General features: G+C 38.8%; 1 protein-coding gene across 5 annotated transcripts in view; it reads left to right on the forward strand.

The window, feature by feature from the left end:
* The window catches only part of SBNO1 (strawberry notch homolog 1), a 31,824-nt gene extending 17,818 nt beyond the window's left edge, over positions 1-14,006 (forward strand). For all 5 annotated transcript variants that reach the window (XM_074606893.1, XM_074606891.1, XM_074606894.1 and 2 more), the window contains 22 exons: positions 17-152; positions 230-335; positions 1,595-1,748; positions 3,009-3,191; positions 3,402-3,499; positions 4,178-4,329; positions 4,882-5,079; positions 5,377-5,547; positions 5,635-5,804; positions 6,691-6,822; positions 7,592-7,727; positions 8,143-8,255; positions 8,354-8,425; positions 8,905-9,004; positions 9,540-9,614; positions 9,870-10,016; positions 10,096-10,190; positions 10,388-10,480; positions 10,907-11,044; positions 11,745-11,821; positions 12,602-12,795; positions 13,729-14,006. In XM_074606893.1, coding sequence (XP_074462994.1) covers positions 17-152; positions 230-335; positions 1,595-1,748; positions 3,009-3,191; positions 3,402-3,499; positions 4,178-4,329; positions 4,882-5,079; positions 5,377-5,547; positions 5,635-5,804; positions 6,691-6,822; positions 7,592-7,727; positions 8,143-8,255; positions 8,354-8,425; positions 8,905-9,004; positions 9,540-9,614; positions 9,870-10,016; positions 10,096-10,190; positions 10,388-10,480; positions 10,907-11,044; positions 11,745-11,821; positions 12,602-12,795; positions 13,729-13,871 — 2,883 coding nt within the window. In that variant the 3' untranslated portion in view covers positions 13,872-14,006. The remainder of the gene's footprint in view (positions 1-16; positions 153-229; positions 336-1,594; positions 1,749-3,008; positions 3,192-3,401; positions 3,500-4,177; positions 4,330-4,881; positions 5,080-5,376; positions 5,548-5,634; positions 5,805-6,690; positions 6,823-7,591; positions 7,728-8,142; positions 8,256-8,353; positions 8,426-8,904; positions 9,005-9,539; positions 9,615-9,869; positions 10,017-10,095; positions 10,191-10,387; positions 10,481-10,906; positions 11,045-11,744; positions 11,822-12,601; positions 12,796-13,728) is intronic.
* The last annotated feature ends 5,221 nt before the right edge of the window (positions 14,007-19,227 follow it).

Raw genomic sequence — 19,227 nt, forward strand, 5'->3', positions numbered from 1 at the left:
CTTAATGACAGTTCAGATTGTATTTGATGAGTGTCATAAAGCTAAGAATCTGTGTCCTGTTGGTTCATCGAAACCAACAAAAACAGGTCTGGCTGTATTGGAACTTCAAAATAAACTTCCAAAAGCCAGGGTTGTTTATGCTAGTGCCACAGGTATGTACAACTTGGTTTGCATTAAATGTCTCTGTATGTTTTTACTGGCACTGGTACAGAGTGTGTTCTTTTCCTAGGTGCATCTGAGCCAAGAAATATGGCGTATATGAACCGTCTTGGAATATGGGGTGAAGGAACTCCATTTAGAGAATTCAGCGATTTTATTCAGGCTGTTGAAAGAAGGTAATATTTTGAAGAGCTGTAGCAAGAACATATATGGTTGTGATTGACTGTGTTCCTTTGTCTTCACTCACTCATAGTCCTCTGCAAACTTGTTCTGTCACACTAAGAACTTTCTGACTCTAGCTTCTAAATCTAGCGGAGATGTAATTTATCTCCTGTGGTGAAAAATGGGATGTTTCCCTCACTCACAGAAAATTTTGAGAGTGTTAGAAGCTTGATGGGAAAATAGCCTTCTTAAAATGTGGGTGTTATGAAATGAAAATATTTTGCTGCTCTTCATGAGAACACACTGTGTGTACTGAGTACACTCAGTATAGTTATGTCTCGCTCTATGCAGAAGACCTGTAATGTTTATGCATTCAGCTTAGGCAGTTTAACAGGAAGAAGTCTTGTTCTTCTGCTTTCTGGCACAAGAACCCAGTTCAGAAAAATTATATATGCTGTTGTAAGGTACTTCGTATTTCAGAACTTACTAGAAAAACTAAATGTGAGAAGCCAGTAGAAAATGCTACATTCTTTGGTAGGTGAACGTCTTAATGTATTATGTTTTGCCTACTTAAAAAGAATTTTGAACACTTCGGAATGCTATAGTAGGGTTTAGTATGCATCTTCGTACATACTGTCTACATGATGCATGATTTTTCTAGGCTGCAAATGTAGTCTCCACTTCATTCCTGAGTACGCATCAAATGAGCAATAACGAAATTACAGGCTCAAGCTTGTGAGTAGGTTGGCTTTGCAGTTGACTTCTGTGCTCTAAAGGTATTGGTAAAGGTGTGTTGCTGTTGAAAAGAACTGAAGTTACCTCTTAGTTTAATTATTTTTATATCAGCATAAATCTGTATAGCTTAATACAGTTTGTATTCATTATTTTAAATCTTCAGTGGAGTTTATAAAATTTCAGTACAAGATTTTGTTACGTATTTTGGCCATTCATTATCCTTTTACAGTTAGTAAAGTACTGTCTCCTAATGCATTGCTAGGTCGTTCGGGGGGGTGGGGGAAGTAAGTGTTTTAGTAATCATACCTCTTGGGATACACTTAATACTCAAGAGGCAGCAATATAGTTTTACGTGAAGGCTAAATTTCAAGACCCCCTGATTAGATGTGTGTAACCAACAGTACTTTGATTTTGAAAACATATGCCTTCATAGTTGTAAGCATGCTGTTTTCTTCTAAAGCACTTGAGGGTTTTTTTTTTTAACAAATCCTTGCTTTTGAAAATTCTAATATTGACTTAATTTGTTCCTTTATTTTAGAGGTGTTGGTGCCATGGAAATAGTTGCTATGGATATGAAGCTGAGAGGAATGTACATAGCAAGACAGTTGAGTTTTTCAGGTGTAACTTTCAAAATTGATGAAGTTCTACTTTCACAGGAATATGTTAAAATGTACAATAAATCTGTGAAACTGGTAAGAATGCCTCTTTAAATTTGCTTTCTGTATTGAGTTCTGAGAGGTTGTAGCTACTTGGTTTAAACTTGAATGCTCCTGAAATTGCATGTAGTACTGTTGCTTGCTGAGAGACAGGTATGGCATCATCTTGTCTCATCTTAATGTAAAGATTTCTCCACTTAAGAGTTGGAAAAAGCTGTTAATTCTTGTTCTGAGCCATAAAAGCTGTGGTGTTGGCTGCATCTTCCAGTGTCTGCCAGACCCACTGCCTTCTAGCAGTGCTTCAGAGACCTTGGTCATTGTTGCCTAAGATAAAGCCGTTCACCTGTTGGTCATATTTTTGTGCTCCAGTCCTCCCCCTTAAGGCAACTGAGCTGAGAACGAGCTGCAAAACATTAGACAGGCTGCATGCACTTCACTGAAGCAGTATGGTAGAGTGGTGCTTCTAGTTAAACAGTGCAGGGTGATAGTTTTACTCATGTGGCAGATCAAATCCAAGGCATTGGAGCTGTGGTTCTCTTTAATGTTTTCCCTTATTCATCTGCTGATTATCTTTTTCATGTTGTTCTTAGTTGCTTTTGTCCATATGTTAAGCTGAGTGTCGTCTTCCTAAATGCACATTCTGCTTGTATGTTGCCACTGCTGTATTAGGTAAAAATAATTACTCCTTGGACATAGATTAAAATGAGCAGGGTCTTCACCTGCATAAGAGATGCTTAAGCATGACTCTGTATTCATGTTGTATAGCTACAATAATTAAAATTAACCTTTGACAAGTCTATGACATCAACTTTAAAACAGCACTTCACTTTGTGAATGTTGTTTAAAAGAATCACTAAACTTGTGTCCAAAGCTTATTTTACCTTATCTGGAAAGAACTGGTATAACAAAATGTTATAGAGATGAAGGCAGTGGGATTTTTGTCTTCTTGGGATCTTGCTTTACACTTAATTATGGGCAGTACTTTTTGCTTTCTTAACCTGACTGTATTAATGGAAAAAACTAGATAATTAGAAAATACTGTGTATGTTTGCATTGGTGGTAATGTGAATGTATCTGTTTTTCATTATGAGAGTAATTACATTCTGAATTTACTAAGCCGTAGCTGGTTGGGTTTTTTTGGTGAGCTTTGTTTGATGTATGATGAGTTTCTGTGACTTGCGGTCCCATAGTACTGTAAACTTAAACTTCTCTTCTGTCTTTATTTTGATATTAAACAATGTACCAATGTAGCCTCGAAATATGACATGTAAAGCAATCAACACTTTCTTTTTTCAGTGGGTCAGTGCTAGAGAGAGGTTTCAACAAGCAGCTGATCTTATTGATGCAGAACAACGAATGAAAAAGTCCATGTGGGGTCAGTTTTGGTCAGCTCATCAGAGGTTTTTCAAGTACCTTTGCATAGCATCTAAAGTGAAGAGGGTGGTGCAGCTCGCTCGGGAAGAAATCAAGAATGGGAAGGTAAGTTGATAAAGACCTATTTTTAAATATCTTTGTTAAATGTAAAGCTATTAAATTTTCTTTTGTTATAACAAAGATTTTCAGACACAGTAGTATCATGCTTTTGTATTTTATGGTGTCGAAGCTATTTAATGAGCAGAAATTCAGGAAAAAATAAACTGAAAAGTCAGTCATCTTAATGACAACGCCTTGTATTCATTTGTCCTTTAGTGTGTCGTTATTGGCCTGCAGTCAACAGGAGAAGCAAGAACATTAGAAGCTTTGGAGGAAGGTGGTGGTGAACTGAATGACTTTGTTTCTACAGCAAAGTAAGATTGAAGTTTGTTGAACTGCCCTTTACAAAAGTGTCTTTAATCCAACTTAGTTTGTGTAGCAATTTGTCCTTTCGTTTGTAAAACATGCATCAGTGCCCACAAAGTTGGGCATCCTTTATTAGCCGTGTTCTTTACTGAAGCTGCCTGTACGCAAAATCTGACAGTATTGCTCAAGTGAGCCATTGGTTAGTTCCTGGTTCTGCTGGCACTCTGAAATGACGTTTTCGGGTGTGAACAGCTGGTACTTTTGTACTCAAAGTGGGAGGAGGGGAAGACTTGCCAAGTGTACACTGCATTTATACCAAAGCAAGTTACAATTGTGACTTTCCTCTTTTATCAGATGAGCTAGATACAATCCTGAGATTACCTTGGCTGAAGATCTTAATTTATTAAGTTATTCTGTCACTTAAACTCTGAGCAATAGGAAAATGGCAGTAGTAATACCACTTGATACCAAAACCAAATTTAACAAGTTATAAGTAACAGTGCTGTAAAGTAAATGTCTCCTATGTTTAAGATGACAAATACAGTAATATGTTTGATAATTATACAGAGTGCTTGTGTAAGAACTATTTACAAGGAATAATTCTGCAGAGAAGTCAGTTAAAATGTTACAGATTTCTACTTTAAATAAATGCAAATTTGACTGAAGAACCCTTCTTTCTTAAACAGAGGAGTATTCCAGTCTCTTATTGAAAAGCACTTTCCAGCTCCTGACAGGAAGAAGCTGTTTAGCTTGTTGGGAATTGACTTGACTGCTCAAAGTAATAACAATTCACCCAGAGACAGCCCTTGCAAGGAGAACAAAATAAAGAAACGGAAAGGTAATGCTTAAGTTCTTACGCTAATGCCATAGTGAAAATGGCAATTTTAGAGCTGCCTAAGAGTGAATTCTGAAAAAAATAAAGGAATGTAAATATCAGTACAATCATCCGGGAAGGAGCATGTATTACAAGTCCTTAAGACTTTTGCTAGACATCTCCATTAACAGATCTTAAAACTACTGCTGAAGCAACATAGCCTGTAAATTCTGGTTGTTACTTTGCTCAAAATTGGGTTGATTGAGCATGGGACCATATCCCAAAATGCCTTGTACAGGTCAGGCTGCTTCCTGATGCAGTCACACAAATAATTGCTTTTTTTTCCTGCCTAATATCACTGCCCTTCCCAAACTGATTATGTTCTTGCCGAAAAGTACGTGATCATAAATCTTGGGTGAAAGGTCTTACTTGAAACTTAGATTAGATTCTTTTAAATAGTTCTATTTTTAGAAGTTGAATATTTTTCTAGTTTGTATGCAGTGATGGTAAAACAAACCTCAAAATAGACCACAATGTCTAAACTAATCCTTTTTTCTTCTGGGGTGATGGAATTAGGTGAAGAAATAAGCAGAGAAGCCAAAAAAGCTCGCAAAACAGGTGGCCTTGCAGGTAGCAGCTCTGATGAGAGTGAAAGTGAGTCTGATGCTTCAGATAATGAAGAAAGTGACAATGAGAGCTCCAGATTCTTGAGTTCTGGAGATGATGATGACTTCAACCCGTTCAGAGATGAATCCAGTGAAGATGATGAAGATGGTAAGACAGTTTAAGTGTTTCATCAAGCGAGTAACTGTACTTGCAGACAGTAAGCATAACGTCTTTCCTAACCATTCCAGTGAGCCAAAAATAAGAGTGCTTGATAAGCATGTAGCTTAATTCTAATAAGACTGGAATTAGTACTAGAATGTTGATTTGCATCTTAAGTAGGTTTTACACACTGGAGTTCAGGCTTCTGTCACTCACCTTTTGTAATGAGAATGTAGTTTTTCAAAGTAAAGGAAGACTTTTTAGTAAATGCTTGAAACTTTTTGAAAATGTTTTATTTAACTTTAGATCCCTGGTTAATTAGAAAAGAGCATAAAAAAAATAAAGACAAGAAAAAGAAGAAAAGTATAGATCCAGATTCTATTCAAAGTGCCTTACTAGCTTCTGGTCTTGGATCAAAACGACCTAGCTGTTTTACTTCCACCGTTGGTACCACCACTTCTAGTACCAATACGTCAGGTAAGAAAAAGTTTCTTTGACGTTGATTCGCTTTCTTAGCAATTAGGCAGCGAAATTCTAAGTCTTAAAGTCTCTCTTACATTTCAGCAAACAGTAACACAAACAGCAGCTTTGTAACAAGTCAGGATGCTGTTGAAAGGGCCCAACAAATGAAAAAAGAACTGCTTGATAAACTGGAAAAGCTGGCTGAAGATCTTCCACCTAATACACTGGATGAGCTTATTGATGAACTGGGTGGTCCCGAAAATGTTGCAGAGGTAGGCTGATGTTCACATTTCAAAAAAAAAAAAAAACTGCGGTTTTTTTCTGCTCCAGCCATACATGATCTGGCTGCAGTAAATCAGTGTTGTCATTCTTCAAGGCTGCATGTGAGAGAACTCGTTCATCAGTTTTAGACAGTAATCTCCCAGGGATAAGAATATAGGTTACTCTTGCCGAATGCCTCTGTATTCAAGAGAAACTTGAAGATAGTATTAGAATACGGAGGAGAGTTCTGAATGGGTAAATAGGTTATTTCTGAGACTTACAGTTTCTTGATGGGTAAATCAATACTAGTTTCTCTTTTGCTTTATAGTGCTATATTTCTCTAACTAGTCGTAGTCAATTTGAAGCTGGTGTATATGAGAGAGAAAGCAGCTTTAGTTCATCTTTGTAGGCAATGAAAACTAAGGACATGTATAATAAAACTGCGATAGTGAAAAGCCTGATAAATTATCTCTTTTTCTCAATAACTTGAGAAACATGTCTTCAGTAAGCTACCTGTTTCTATCCAAGTAGAAGCATCACTGATTTAAAAGACCCTGTTAAAATCAGTGACAATCTCAGTTGTTAGTTTAGTGTATTTTCTTAGTACTCCTGGCAAATCCCTTATGGACAGTAGGATAATACTACATCATTTCTACATAGATATGCTTTGTTATACTTCTGATTTGCTGAGTTAACTCCAAGCGTTCCACGTAGCAGATAATGTCATCAACCAAAAAATAGTCCAGGTTCTCTAATGTAGTTTTGCACTTGGAGTAAATCATTGAATCTGCTTTAAGGTCAATGTATGATTAAATAGCATCATTGCTTGAAGCTTTTGGTCATGTAATAATTTTAATATTACCATAATGAGCTTGTTATTCCCTTTTATTTTTAAAGATGACAGGCCGCAAAGGAAGAGTTGTAAGCAATGATGATGGCAGCATATCTTATGAGTCAAGGTCTGAACTTGATGTGCCTGTTGAAATTCTGAACATCACAGAAAAGCAGAGGTTCATGGATGGAGATAAGGTAGTCCTTAAAGAGACACCATTTAGAAAAACTTGCTGAATGCCATAGTAACACTAAGTTGTTCAAGTTGTGGCTCTATCATTATCCCACAGTGACTTTCTAGGTGCTATAAGTAAGTACTAGTTAGAAAGCATTTTCCATTCACAACAAACTTCCCTGTGGTTCATTTGAGACATGCTACCACAAGAGGGCAAGTCTCGTAAATGTAGCTGTTGCATGGAACTTCTGTGGCCTCTTGTTACACTTGAGGGTAAATACTCATGTTCCTGTAAGTGACTTGCGCGCAGTCCAAACATTTACATTCTTTCAAGGCAAATGCATTCAGATGCTAGAATGGCCGTATGCTTCCTTATACAGTATTAGCAGCAGCTTTTTGTCTTCTCTGTGTTGTTTGCTATCAGAGCAAGTCTCCTTGTGTCCCTCCCCTTTTATTTCTGAAGTGCAATGCCAACATCACAGAAACATGCCCTTTGGAATGGCAATGCTGCAACAGACTGCCTTTCTTCATTTGCACAGAAAGTTGCTGGTGAAATGTAAAGTGAAAACCACTCCTTTCACTCAAAAAAATTCATTAGCATTTCAAACTGATAGAGAACCATACTTTTTCTCCTCTTCCTGCCCCCACACTTCTTGCAATAGGAAGACCAAATAAAAGTGAAACCGTTCCACGTGCATGTTAGTAGCTGCAAAATTAAATCTTTTTAGAAACTGAAAACTGAAGCTTGATCTTGGATTTATTGCTAACTAACAACTCCTTTCTTAAAAAAAGAACATTGCCATAATCTCGGAGGCTGCCAGCTCCGGTATATCATTGCAAGCAGACCGTAGAGCTAAGAATCAGAGACGGAGAGTTCACATGACTCTGGAGTTGCCATGGAGTGCGGACAGAGCAATACAGCAGTTTGGTAAATAACTTTTTTGTATCCTTCCCCTAGCAAACTCAGTAATGCTAACTGAATTTACTGCTAATTCACGGAAAATAAGATTGACTAAGCTTCCTCTTAAGGACCCTTCCAATCTCCTTTACCTATGGACAGAATCAGCTTTGTTCATAGCCATAGCTAATAGTCTTGAAAGTTTTGGAAGAAACCTAGCAAATAACACTGCAGCTTACGGGGTTTTTCATGTATCGGGGATCTTCATGAAAGTTGCTCTAGAGCACTTGTGTATTACCTTCTGTTGGCTGTATTACAGCAGAAACTCACTTTCAGCAGGATTAAGTTCTAGCTTTTTTCTTTAGTCTCCTCAATTCATAGTTTATTAGAAATGTTCAATGAAGTGGAATTTATTTAACATATGTGCTTGTACTTAATTATCCAGGAAGAACTCATAGATCCAACCAAGTGACTGCTCCGGAGTATGTGTTCCTAATTTCTGAATTGGCAGGAGAGCAAAGATTTGCATCTATAGTTGCAAAAAGACTGGAGAGCTTGGTAAGATTGTTTCAAGAAATCTGATCCTTCATTTGAGAAAATACAACTTAAATCTCTTTCTTAAAATTTGATTTAATGACAAAGGTGTGTCTTAACAGGGAGCCCTCACCCATGGTGACAGACGGGCTACAGAAACTCGAGACCTCAGCAGATTCAATTTTGACAACAAGGTGATGCTTCTGTTTCTGTTTGAAAGCTCATGCTGTGGTGCTTATTCCGCAAGTGACTTGTTGAGGAAGAATTTCTTCCATCTCCTGTGAAGTGTTTTACTTTTAACTGGATTAATTCCTGATAGGAGGCCCCTTTCTGAGCTGGCCAGTAAACATTCTTACTTCTGTTTGCAAAGCCATGTGGAACAGAAATATGTGTGTAAATTACTTTTCTGTGTTTGCTAACAATCCAAGTCTTAAGTAAATGGTATGCGTCCTTTCAGTCACAACTGAAAGATTAACTTGGAAATCCTAATTATTAAGACTGGGCTGTTCATATAGTGTAGTTCATATTGAAAAGCTAATCACCAGTTCCTTTTACTATTGCAGAGAAAAACGTTTTATTGTGAATTACAAATGCTTGTTAAATCATGTGTGCTTGGGGCTGAGGCACAAACACTGGATCACGTTGTTATAGCAACTTTCTTTTTCTTATGCAGTATGGCAGAAATGCTTTAGAGATTGTTATGAAATCCATTGTGAACTTAGACTCCCCAATGGTCTCGCCGCCTCCTGATTTTCCTGGAGACTTCTTCAAAGGTGAGTATAGTTCACTGGATGCAACAGCTACATTTTGATCATTCTCTATTATGCAGAAAATGCAAATAATTTTAGAGCTAGAAAACATTGTTACTATTTAAACTGATAAGCTGGCCCAGATAGACTCTCACGGGATGTTATTCCTATGCACCCTGCTTGAATGTTGAAGTTCATGTATGAAACAAGATGTGTGAACTCTCTTAATATAAGGCATGTTCTATATGTGTTTGGCCAAAGTATTGCATACAGTCCTTTAACTTAATTTTCCCATTATCAGTTACAATATCTTGTTCTCCTCTGGGCTCACGTATAGTGCCATTAACAGTTTTCCCTGCCTGTGCTTCCTGGAAGGACAGAAGGCAAGGTTCTGTCTTGCTTATTGATGTATTAGGTAGAAATTGCAAGTAATGTATTTGAGGGGTTTCAGAAGTTTTGGAATTGGATCCTGAAACAAGATTGCTAAACGAGCTGTTACTTCATTGGTTTATTTTTAGATGGCAAAGCAGCAATGATTTAACTTGTTTCTTTTTCCTAGATGTTCGTCAGGGATTGATTGGCGTAGGCTTGATAAATGTAGAAGACAGATCTGGAATACTAACGCTTGATAAAGGTATTTGTGTGTTTAGTGTATCTTTAGAATGTTGCTAGGAATATCATATATCATGATAGTGGATTCCTAGCAACAGAACTGAAGTCGTAACTATCTAAAAAGTCACTTTTTTGGAGAACTTCAGAATGTTTTCCTCACTTCTGAAGATTGGATTTGAGTAGTCTTTTTGAAATTCTTTAAACGCTGATTGAGAGCTTGTTGTTATCAAACTTAACCTTTGCTCACCTAATATGTGTATTTCTTATTCTTTTTAAGATTATAACAATATAGGGAAATTTCTGAATAGAATTCTTGGTATGGAAGTACATCAGCAGAATGCTTTATTCCAGTACTTTTCTGACACATTAAATGCAGTTATTCAAAATGCTAAAAAGAATGGAAGATACGATATGGGCATCTTAGGTGAGTAAATCAGTTTCTCGGTACTCTTGCACTTAAGTAAGAACAGACAAGCAGAGTAACTCTGTCCTTTCCTTTTAAGATTTGGGCTCTGGGGATGAAAAAGTAAGGAAGGCGGACGTTAAGAAATTTTTAACTCCCGGATATTCTGCCTCTGGACATGTAGAACTATACACAGTAAGTTAATTCTGTATCTTCTTTGTATGAACTAATAAAACTTGCTTGCCAATAAGTTTTTAAATCAGCTTCAGTGGGTGGTGAGTGAGGGGAGGTTCCAGGACTTTCACTGGGCAATAATTGGTTCTACAGTTCTTTAGTTCCTGTAACCAGTTTAAAGTCTGAGATTTAAATACCTCTGCATGGCTCTCTTTTAGATCAGTGTAGAGAGAGGAATGTCTTGGGATGAAGCAACTAAGATCTGGGCAGAACAGACGGGTCCAGATGATGGATTTTATTTATCACTACAGGTAAGATTCTCTGTCTCTTGGATTATGTTTAGAGAAGCTTTGGGGGGGCTAACCAAATATGTTGTCTCATATGAAATTAATTAGTGTTCAGTTTTGCAAAATGCTTTCAATCTTATATTAATGTTAAGTTTGTTTCCGATGCTAAGTATGAAGTGCTCCTTTTTAGCTGCTCCGGATACCTTCTGATAGGAATGTGAGCCCAAATTAATAGTTTCTATTTAAAGCTGCATCAAGAAACCAGATGCTTTCACTGCAAGTAAAATTGTGGGGTTAATGTAGATTAGTGGTACTGCCTTCTAAAGGTGTCCTTGTTGTTCTGGCACACACGCACTATTACTCTGTAAAGAACACAGTATCACATCACTAAGGTTGATGCTGTCGGCACGTTTAAACTTACGAAGTCTTTGGTTTCTCTTTCTTTTCCAGATAAGAAATAACAAGAAAACCGCTATTCTAGTAAAAGAAGTGAATCCTAAAAAGAAGCTTTTTTTAGTGTACAGACCAAATACTGGGAAACAACTCAAACTAGAAACATGTGCAGACCTGAAAAAGAAATATAAGAAGGTAATCATTAAAATTATGCTAATTTTAAACTTAGAAAATTTTGAAAAGAAATATTAAGGACTTTCTTTTTCTGGTATTTGTGTATAATTCCAGCAAGTTAAAAACTAAGTATATCTTTCCAGAGCAGAGGTTGTATTTAGGCTTTTTAAGTGGATCCTACATGGTTTCTGCATTCCTGTATACCAAGCTTTCTGAATATAAATGATCTGTGGTGTGGTAATGTAAAATGAGGTTTTCTAGGGTCTAGCAAGGAAAAGCCTTGCTTCTGTGCAAGTTGTACAAACACGCTCTTAAATAAGCAGCTATGTACAGTATGTTCTAAGCAATGATGCTGAAGCTTCAGCTGTTTGCTGATGAAGTTTTAAATACTTTAAGGGATTATTTTGTTTAGGGGCTGGTAAAATATGCAATACTACTCTTAAACAATGTCATGGTATTGAATTTGTAAAAACTTAAGGAAACTCTGAAGTCAGGTTGATTATTGGAAAAGCTCTAAGATTCTGCTGTATTCAAGCATTTTGCGCATCCTTTGAGATGGCATTTTCATTGAATAGCCTCAAACTACAGGATAACGTACCTCTCCTCACCCTCAGAACGTTGGTGCTCCTGCTTTTCTCATAGTAATGACCAAATTGCTGCTGTTTTTATGCAAGTCTTGATGTGTTTTACTTCATTATTATCCCCACTGTAACTTTTCCAGGTACCTTCCGAAGATGCTCTGCCACACTGGTTAGAGCAGTACAATTCTTCTGCGGATACCTGCACCCATGCTTATTGGTTAGTATTTCTGTGCGTGTAGACGCTTTAACTTAAACTGTTTACCCAAACTGGGTTTATCACTACTTCTGCTTTTCTGCTGTTCATGTGAAATCTTGTGTTTCTTGTGCTTAAGAAAAATTGTCCCACGACCAGTCAAATGACCCAACTGTTGAGTGGAAACATGAAGCTTTGCACTTGCCCTTAAAGTACTGATATTAGAGGAATGCTAATGTATAAATTGCACTCCAGTAGAAATATAATGACCCAGGAGTAGCTTGTGCTTTGTGCCTTGATGTATTCTATTATTGTGGTGGAATAGTTCTAATGCTATTTGGAGGGAAAAATATTTATACTTCATGTAGAGAAGAGATAGATGTCAGAAACAGCTGGTTTTGTGCTACCTCTTCTTGTCTGAACTCGGCAGCTGATGTCTTAATTTCTGAGGAATGGCATAACTAGTAGAAGCTTCAGGTTAATATTGGAGCTTCTGAAATACGCTTGTCAGATACCAGTCTTGTATGTAAGAGGTTCACGTTCTCAGGTGATCTGAACGAGTGGTGTCTCTGGCTTAGAGCTCTGTCTGTACACTTTGAAGATCTGGTCCTAAATAGGCCAACCCTTCTCAAAGCGTTACCATTAGAGGCATGCTGTGGATTATCCTTCCCTTACTGTGTACTTGCAGCTGTCGCTCAACTCTGAATACATGTTAAATAACCTCAGGTCTCATTTTTAATTCAACTGGATACTTCCTGTTTGCAGAATTCTTTTGAAAGCTTTTTTTTTTCCTCTCTACTGTAGGAGAGGCAATTGTAAGAAGGCAGGCTTGGGATTAGTTTGTGAAGTGGGACTCCGCTGCCGAACTTACTATGTCCTGTGTGGTTCAGTATTGAGCGTCTGGACAAAAGTAGAAGGCGTTCTAGCCTCTGTGAGTGGTACAAATGTGAAAATGCAAATAGTTCGTCTAAGAACAGAAGATGGGCAGAGGATCGTAGGTAAGTGGCTCGTCTGCTCCTTTATTTCCATCTTGAAGTAGAAAGTAGTTGTAACTTAAAAGTCATTTCATGTTGACGGTCACGTAGTAGACTTCATAGAGATGCTTCCAAGAGAAAAGGCTCCTCAGTGTGTATGTTGGGGAGGGGCAGAAGTACAACTATTGAAAACTGTGTGTGTAGTACAAACACCGTTTTGAGTCAGGTTAAAGGAGGAAGACTTTTTTTCAGCCAGGCTTTGGAACATTTATTCTTTCAGTTCTCTTGATTTACTAGAAACAAAAGTGTCATATTTGGCCTGTTCCCACCAAGCTACCTGGGAAACTGTAAGGGCTGCACTCTTTTCACACTTCTGGCAAAGAATAGCAAGCCCTTGAAATGGTGTTTTTTGTGGTTTTTGAGCTACTGAAAGTCATACATAATCAATAGTTTAGAATGACTGCAAGATGACTGTGTCATTTCTTGTAGCTAAACCTCTTAGCGAAGCCCTCATAGCAGGTACCTCAGAGGCTGAAATCTCTATTATTTTTTTTTTTAAATGTGGACTTCCTGTGGCTGTGCGTGGCAGCTCCTACTCTAGTAACAGTTTTCTAAGATGTTGAAACTAGGTTTTTCAGGCTTAAACTCTGATAATGGTGTAACTTCCACGAGACTAGAAAAGCAAAAATAAGTGGCAGCGGGTAACGTAAGAATAAAATTTGTCTTGGGGGCAAAATGGCAACTTTCTATTGATTCATGACCTAAAGGATCTAGTGTCTTCTGAAGATAGAACTTTTCTTGAGAAGCACAACTTGTAGCTGCATTTGAATAGACTTGACATTGGAAATGGTCACCGTTGACTACTGCATAAATTGAAAGGTGGAATCATCAGCCTGAGGTTTTAATGAACAAATGGTTTGCATGCTTATGAAACAGTTGATTTGTTGCTGTTTCCAGGTTTGATCATTCCTGCAAATTGTGTATCGCCCCTTGTAAACCTCCTGTCAACGTCAGACCAGTCTCAACAGCTCGCAGTACAACAGCAGCAGATATGGCAGCAGCATCACCCGCAAAGCATCACCAATTTCAACAACGCATAAGAGGACAAACTACAGGTGTTGACTTTGGTGTTTGAGGAAAAGGCTGTAAAAGCATATCACTTGCATAAAAATCAGGGACAGATTCCAAAGAAATATAACTTTTTCAGTTCAGTTGTGTGCTCTCAAATACTTTGGGAATAAAGAGATCTTAAAAAGGTTGGTAGAACTGAAAGCCAGCAGTTGTTTATGGTGGTGCATCTGTCTTTCCTTATGCTCTCTGTAGTGCTTCCTGTTTGCTTTTACTTTTGGCCTTTTAAGCTACAAACCACAATTTGTTTGAAAATGCTTGAAAATCCCCAAGCAGGCTTTATTTTTATCTTGTCATACAGTGCTCAGGGTTTAACGCAGTGCATCAATGCCATTGCTGTGGGAGATCTCCTTGAATGCATGTATTGAGTATATATATAGAAAATATATATTGGGTTTTTCTCTTCAATTTATGAGTTTATAAAAGCATGAAACCTAGAGGTTGCACATCATGCATTCAGGTTCCTTCCCAGTTTCTGTTTGACAGTGCATGTCTTTGGAAACGGGCATGGACAGGATAAACACACAAGACAGGAATTCAGAGAGAAACACAATCTTAGTTGTACAGCATTGGTTATTGCATTTTTATAGTGTTTATACCCAGGTGTTGCATTTTTTCTGGTTCTCTCCTGGGGGTTATATATTTGAGTCTACAACATGTTCTTTTTGTGATAAACATCTTAAATTAAAATTAGTTCATTTTTAATGTATTAATGGTATTCCTAATGTGTACTGCAAAGATGGCTGGATGCCTATTTTCCTTAAATTGAAGCATTTCCTTAATCTGAGGTGGTTATGGAAACTTAAGTGCAAATTCACTTCCATCTCGCATACAATCTTATATTTTTTACTTCATTAATGTAATTTAATTTGTCACTTGTAAGATGAAACCTTACTTGAGCTGTAAATTAGAGAATGGGAAACACTTGAGGGTTCCGCTGTATGTGCTGTTTCTGTTACCCAGTAACTTGAATACTGTTTAATATGTTGTAAGACATTGTAGAGTTTATCTGGAGCTGTTTAAAAGAAATTGTAATGTACAAATGTGAATAGTCACTTATCTATAATATGGGTAAGTTTTGTTTTGCCTATAATAGTAGATGTTTATAAGAAAGTGAAGGACAATGTTTGTCATTTCTTGCTTGCACAGGTTGCACTATTGAAAAATTGAGATTGTATAAACCTGTCCAAAAAAACTACAAGATAACGATCTTGTAGATGTCAAATAAAAGTTATTGTACTAACAAGAAGTGGAGTCTTGTTCAGGCAATCACTGTATTCCAAAAAAACTAACAAGTCTGTACAATTGGAATTCGACAGGACTTGGCATGTTCCAGTCTGCTTTACCCAGGCTTCTGTCTTGCAGTCCAACTCCTTCAGTTGAACTCATTAATGAGGCAAGAAGGAAACTGTGTTTAAACCTTGATGTGTGTTTTAAGTAATGTTCACCTGACAGACTTAGAGCAGCGATCCGCTGTAGCCTGTGTCACTTCTGTAAACACTCAGTGAGCCAGATCCAAGTGTCTTTGAGTTTTTCCATAAGTAATGGGGCCAGAAGCTCCACAATTTTGGGCTGAAGTGAGCTCCTTTACGTGAATTATTTCGCTTGAGGTTCTGTTAACGCTGCCTGTGTCGGGGAAGGAGGCCTGCCTGCTGTCCTCAGCTCCTGCTCCGAAATGGTCGAGGGGATGAATCCCCTGCACACGCTTGTCACTAACTGGAAATGCAGATCTAGAATAAATCAGCTGTCTCCCTGTTGCTGTAGCGCCTGCTACATCTCTCTAAAGAACTTGTAGTGCAGGTGGTAGGTGCATTGAGAGTTCCTAATCCTCTGGTAGTAAAGGGAAGCCTGCCTGGGTGCTGTGATACCAGCAGGAGCTGATCACGCCCTGGAGAACTGTAGACCACAGGCAGGGTGTGGGGGAGGATGTTCATGTGTTTCGTACCCACCATTGGATATATTTGGCATCCGTTCCAGGAGAAGTAATGGGATTGAGGAGTATGTTGACAGATTATGTTTGCAACAGGTAGTGAACCAAATAGCTAGTAACAGCAAGCTGTGTGGACTTCACTGTCTGTCTGTCGTCTTATTATTTGGTGTAGAAATTTCTACCATCTGAGATGGTTACATATTTTTAGATCTTAATCCTTACTAAGGTGGGTTTAGAAGTGGTAGATTCACAAATAGCGATGGTGGGTTTTGATTATTATTTTTAAACAAGTCATTATTTAACTACACTTCAGTTCCTAAGTGCTCTTCTCAGGCTGTTGTGTTAACTTTTGGGTGTTGGGATGAGCAAATACTGGACTGGATGTTCTCTGTATTGATAACCAGACCATGCTATTTTATTTTACTTATATAGCATATGCTGTTCACTCACACCCTCTGAAACTTCCCAGGGACTTGTGTCCGTGGGAAGGAAAATAAAAACACCCTGAGAGCACTTAGAAGATCCGTAAGAACTGTTCCCATTCCAGAAAGCTCTTCCCCTACTTGCTCTCCTTCGCCTGCTCTGCTGCGTGCCACCATCAGCGCCTTGGCTTTGTCGTTCACTTACTAATGGCTGCATCCGCTGCACTGGAGTGTTAGTTGTTAACAAAAAAACAACAACAAAAAAATCACCTTCAAGCTACAGAAACATTTTTCTCTTGAAAATTCCTGCTTAGTGGTTGGGGTGTGGCTTTGTGGTGGTAGTTTGTTCCTTGCATGAGCTGCTGATAAAGCTTGGGGGAAGAAAAGGAATAGCGATAGTGCTGTGGACGGGGTGAGGCACAGCGACGCCGCCTCCCCTGGCCAGCGCTGCCCCAAAGACAAACATCCTCGCAGGGAGGAAAAAGGAGAGACCAATTGTCCTGTCGGATATATTACCAGGCCAGGCAAGAGTCGTCTCTGTATTTTTCCTGTGTGTGGGGAATTGATCTGCCTCATACAAATCGCCATCCGAAATGGATATAAAATCCATAAAGCATAGATGTCTGGTAACAGGGGCTAAGCTAAACGTGAAGCGCTAGTCATTTCTGTACCCACTGAGTTTTGGAAGCATGCTGTAGGAGGGGAAGATACCTATTTGACTTGGGAACCAAAGGGATAAAATTTGGGATTTTCTCTTTTAAACTGTCCCTTGACAGCAACTAAATTTTGACTTGTTAACTAGTTTCATATTTAAGATCTGACGCAGTGAATGCAATTCTAGACCACGCAACCCCCCCTCCTCTGCACAGCAAGTTTCCCATTTTCTTCCAATCGCTGTATGGTCCGTTGGGAGCACACACCTCTTGTAAGGACTTAAAGTTGCCCAAAGATGCTGGTTGTCTCGTCAGCGCGTAGTATTTTCTTTGTAAATGAAGAAAGCTCTGCAACCTGTAAACATTTGTCAAGTGAATTACCAAGGGGTTTTTGTATTTTTTGTTTGCGTTTGGAATAAGCTTCATTCAGATCCCATCGCAGTCTGTACATATATAGAAAGAGTATGTATGTATATAGAGATGTTAAAGGCTACTGAATTATTGAATGTAAATAACTCTGTTTTCCTTTTGTGTTGTTTTTTTTTTTCTTCATGACCTTCCCAAGATGTATTCCTATTTTCTCAACCTGCCAAAGAGGCAGTTTGTGTGTACTTTGAAATATATATAGCATATATAAAACTTGCGAGGGATGTCTGCATACATTGTAGATGTTTTATGTTGTCATCATTTTTTTCAAAACTATCAGTTGTCTGTCTTCCGTGATCCTTTTGATGCTATGTGGTTTTATTCTATATTTTTAGCATATAATGCATTTTCTTGAGAGAGATTGATTCCCGGTGTCTTTCGGCGACTGGTACTATTCATTTCTTAGTGCCTTTATCAGAGAGAAACAAGTATTTGAATTTTCATGTAGTTTGTTTTCTTTAGTTTTTTCACTGCGTTCCCGATCTTAAGCTTTAATCCTAGGTATATTCCCATTTTCTTCCACTTATTAGCATCTCCAATTGGGCATTCAGTGAGCTCCAGCAATACAAGTTCTAGAATTAAATGCATTATCAATAGGACTTGCCCACTGTCCTAACGTGTAAAAGTATGATTACTACATTCCTATTAAATGTTAACTTTTAAAAGCATTCTAGAGAGGTGGGTAATTTGAAAGCGGCAAAGGTACATCTGTTGTAGAGTATTGCCTGGGAAAGTTTTGAGCTTTTCCTATGAGGACAGGCTGAGAGAGTTGGGGGGGTTCAGCCTGGAGAAGAGAAGGCTCCGGGGAGACCTTAGAGCCCCTTCCAGTCCCTAAAGGGGCTCCAGGAGAGATGGGGAGGGATCTTTATCACGGAGTGGAGCCGTAGGACAAGAGGGAACAGCTTTAAACTGAAAGAGGGGAGATTTAGATTAGATATCGGGAAGAAATTCTTGGCTGTGAGGGCGGTGAGCCCCTGGGCCAGGCTGCCCAGAGAAGCTGTGGCTGCCCCATCCCTGGAGGGGTTCAAGGCCAGGTTGGACGGGGCTTGGAGCAACCTGGGCTGGTGGGAGGTGTCCCTGCCCAGGGCAGGGGGTGGCACTGGGTGGGCTTTAAGGTCCCTTCCAACCCAAACCATTCTATGATTCTAATGTCAAAATGTGCAAAATGGAGGCAATGGAACTTCCCTGCCTTTAAAAAAATAGTGCGTATTTTTAATTACCAGATAAAGATACATCTATCAAAGATTAATGAGAAATCCTTTGAATTATCTGTCTCTTATTTGGCCCTTAAGCTTCCAGCAGTTGTCACGCAGGCTTTGCCCTTCTCTTGCTGGGAAGGACTGTGTCTACACGGTTCTTTCCTGAATTCAGAGGTTTGCAAAGTCCATTGACTGGGAGAGTCACTGCAAGAAGCATCCAGCTGCAAATGGCAACAAAATACTTCTGGTCATTCCTGTGGTCGATACAAGCTTTAACAATGAGTGTGGATGAATAACGGAGGCATCGGTGTCGTGTACCGGCAGGCGCAGCGTGCGGTTCCCTGTCAGGCTCCCACGCTACAGGCGGACGGAGTTGGCAGAAGTACCGACGTAACGCAACCGCAACGGTGCCCGGGTGCGCAGCGAGGCCTGGGAAACCCCCAGGGCTGGCGCTTCGGCCTCAGTTGCTGCGCAGGTTGTACACTGAGTTTGAAACACAATAACTCTCTTTTTAAGGAGAAAAACATGAAGGAGGGAAGAAAAGACTGGAAATACCAGTGTTTCCCAGCCACGCTTAGAGCAGCTGAGGGCAGGCTGCCTCTAAAAGCTTCTGCTAAGGAGTGAGAAGTAAAAACCAAGCAAGAACTTAGCTGATTTGATGGGCTTCGCTGTTTCTTAATCAGTCCAAAACAATTTTT

The sequence above is a fragment of the Larus michahellis genome, chromosome 13 (genome assembly GCF_964199755.1).
Source record: "Larus michahellis chromosome 13, bLarMic1.1, whole genome shotgun sequence".
In the NCBI taxonomy this organism is placed as follows: domain Eukaryota; kingdom Metazoa; phylum Chordata; class Aves; order Charadriiformes; family Laridae; genus Larus; species Larus michahellis.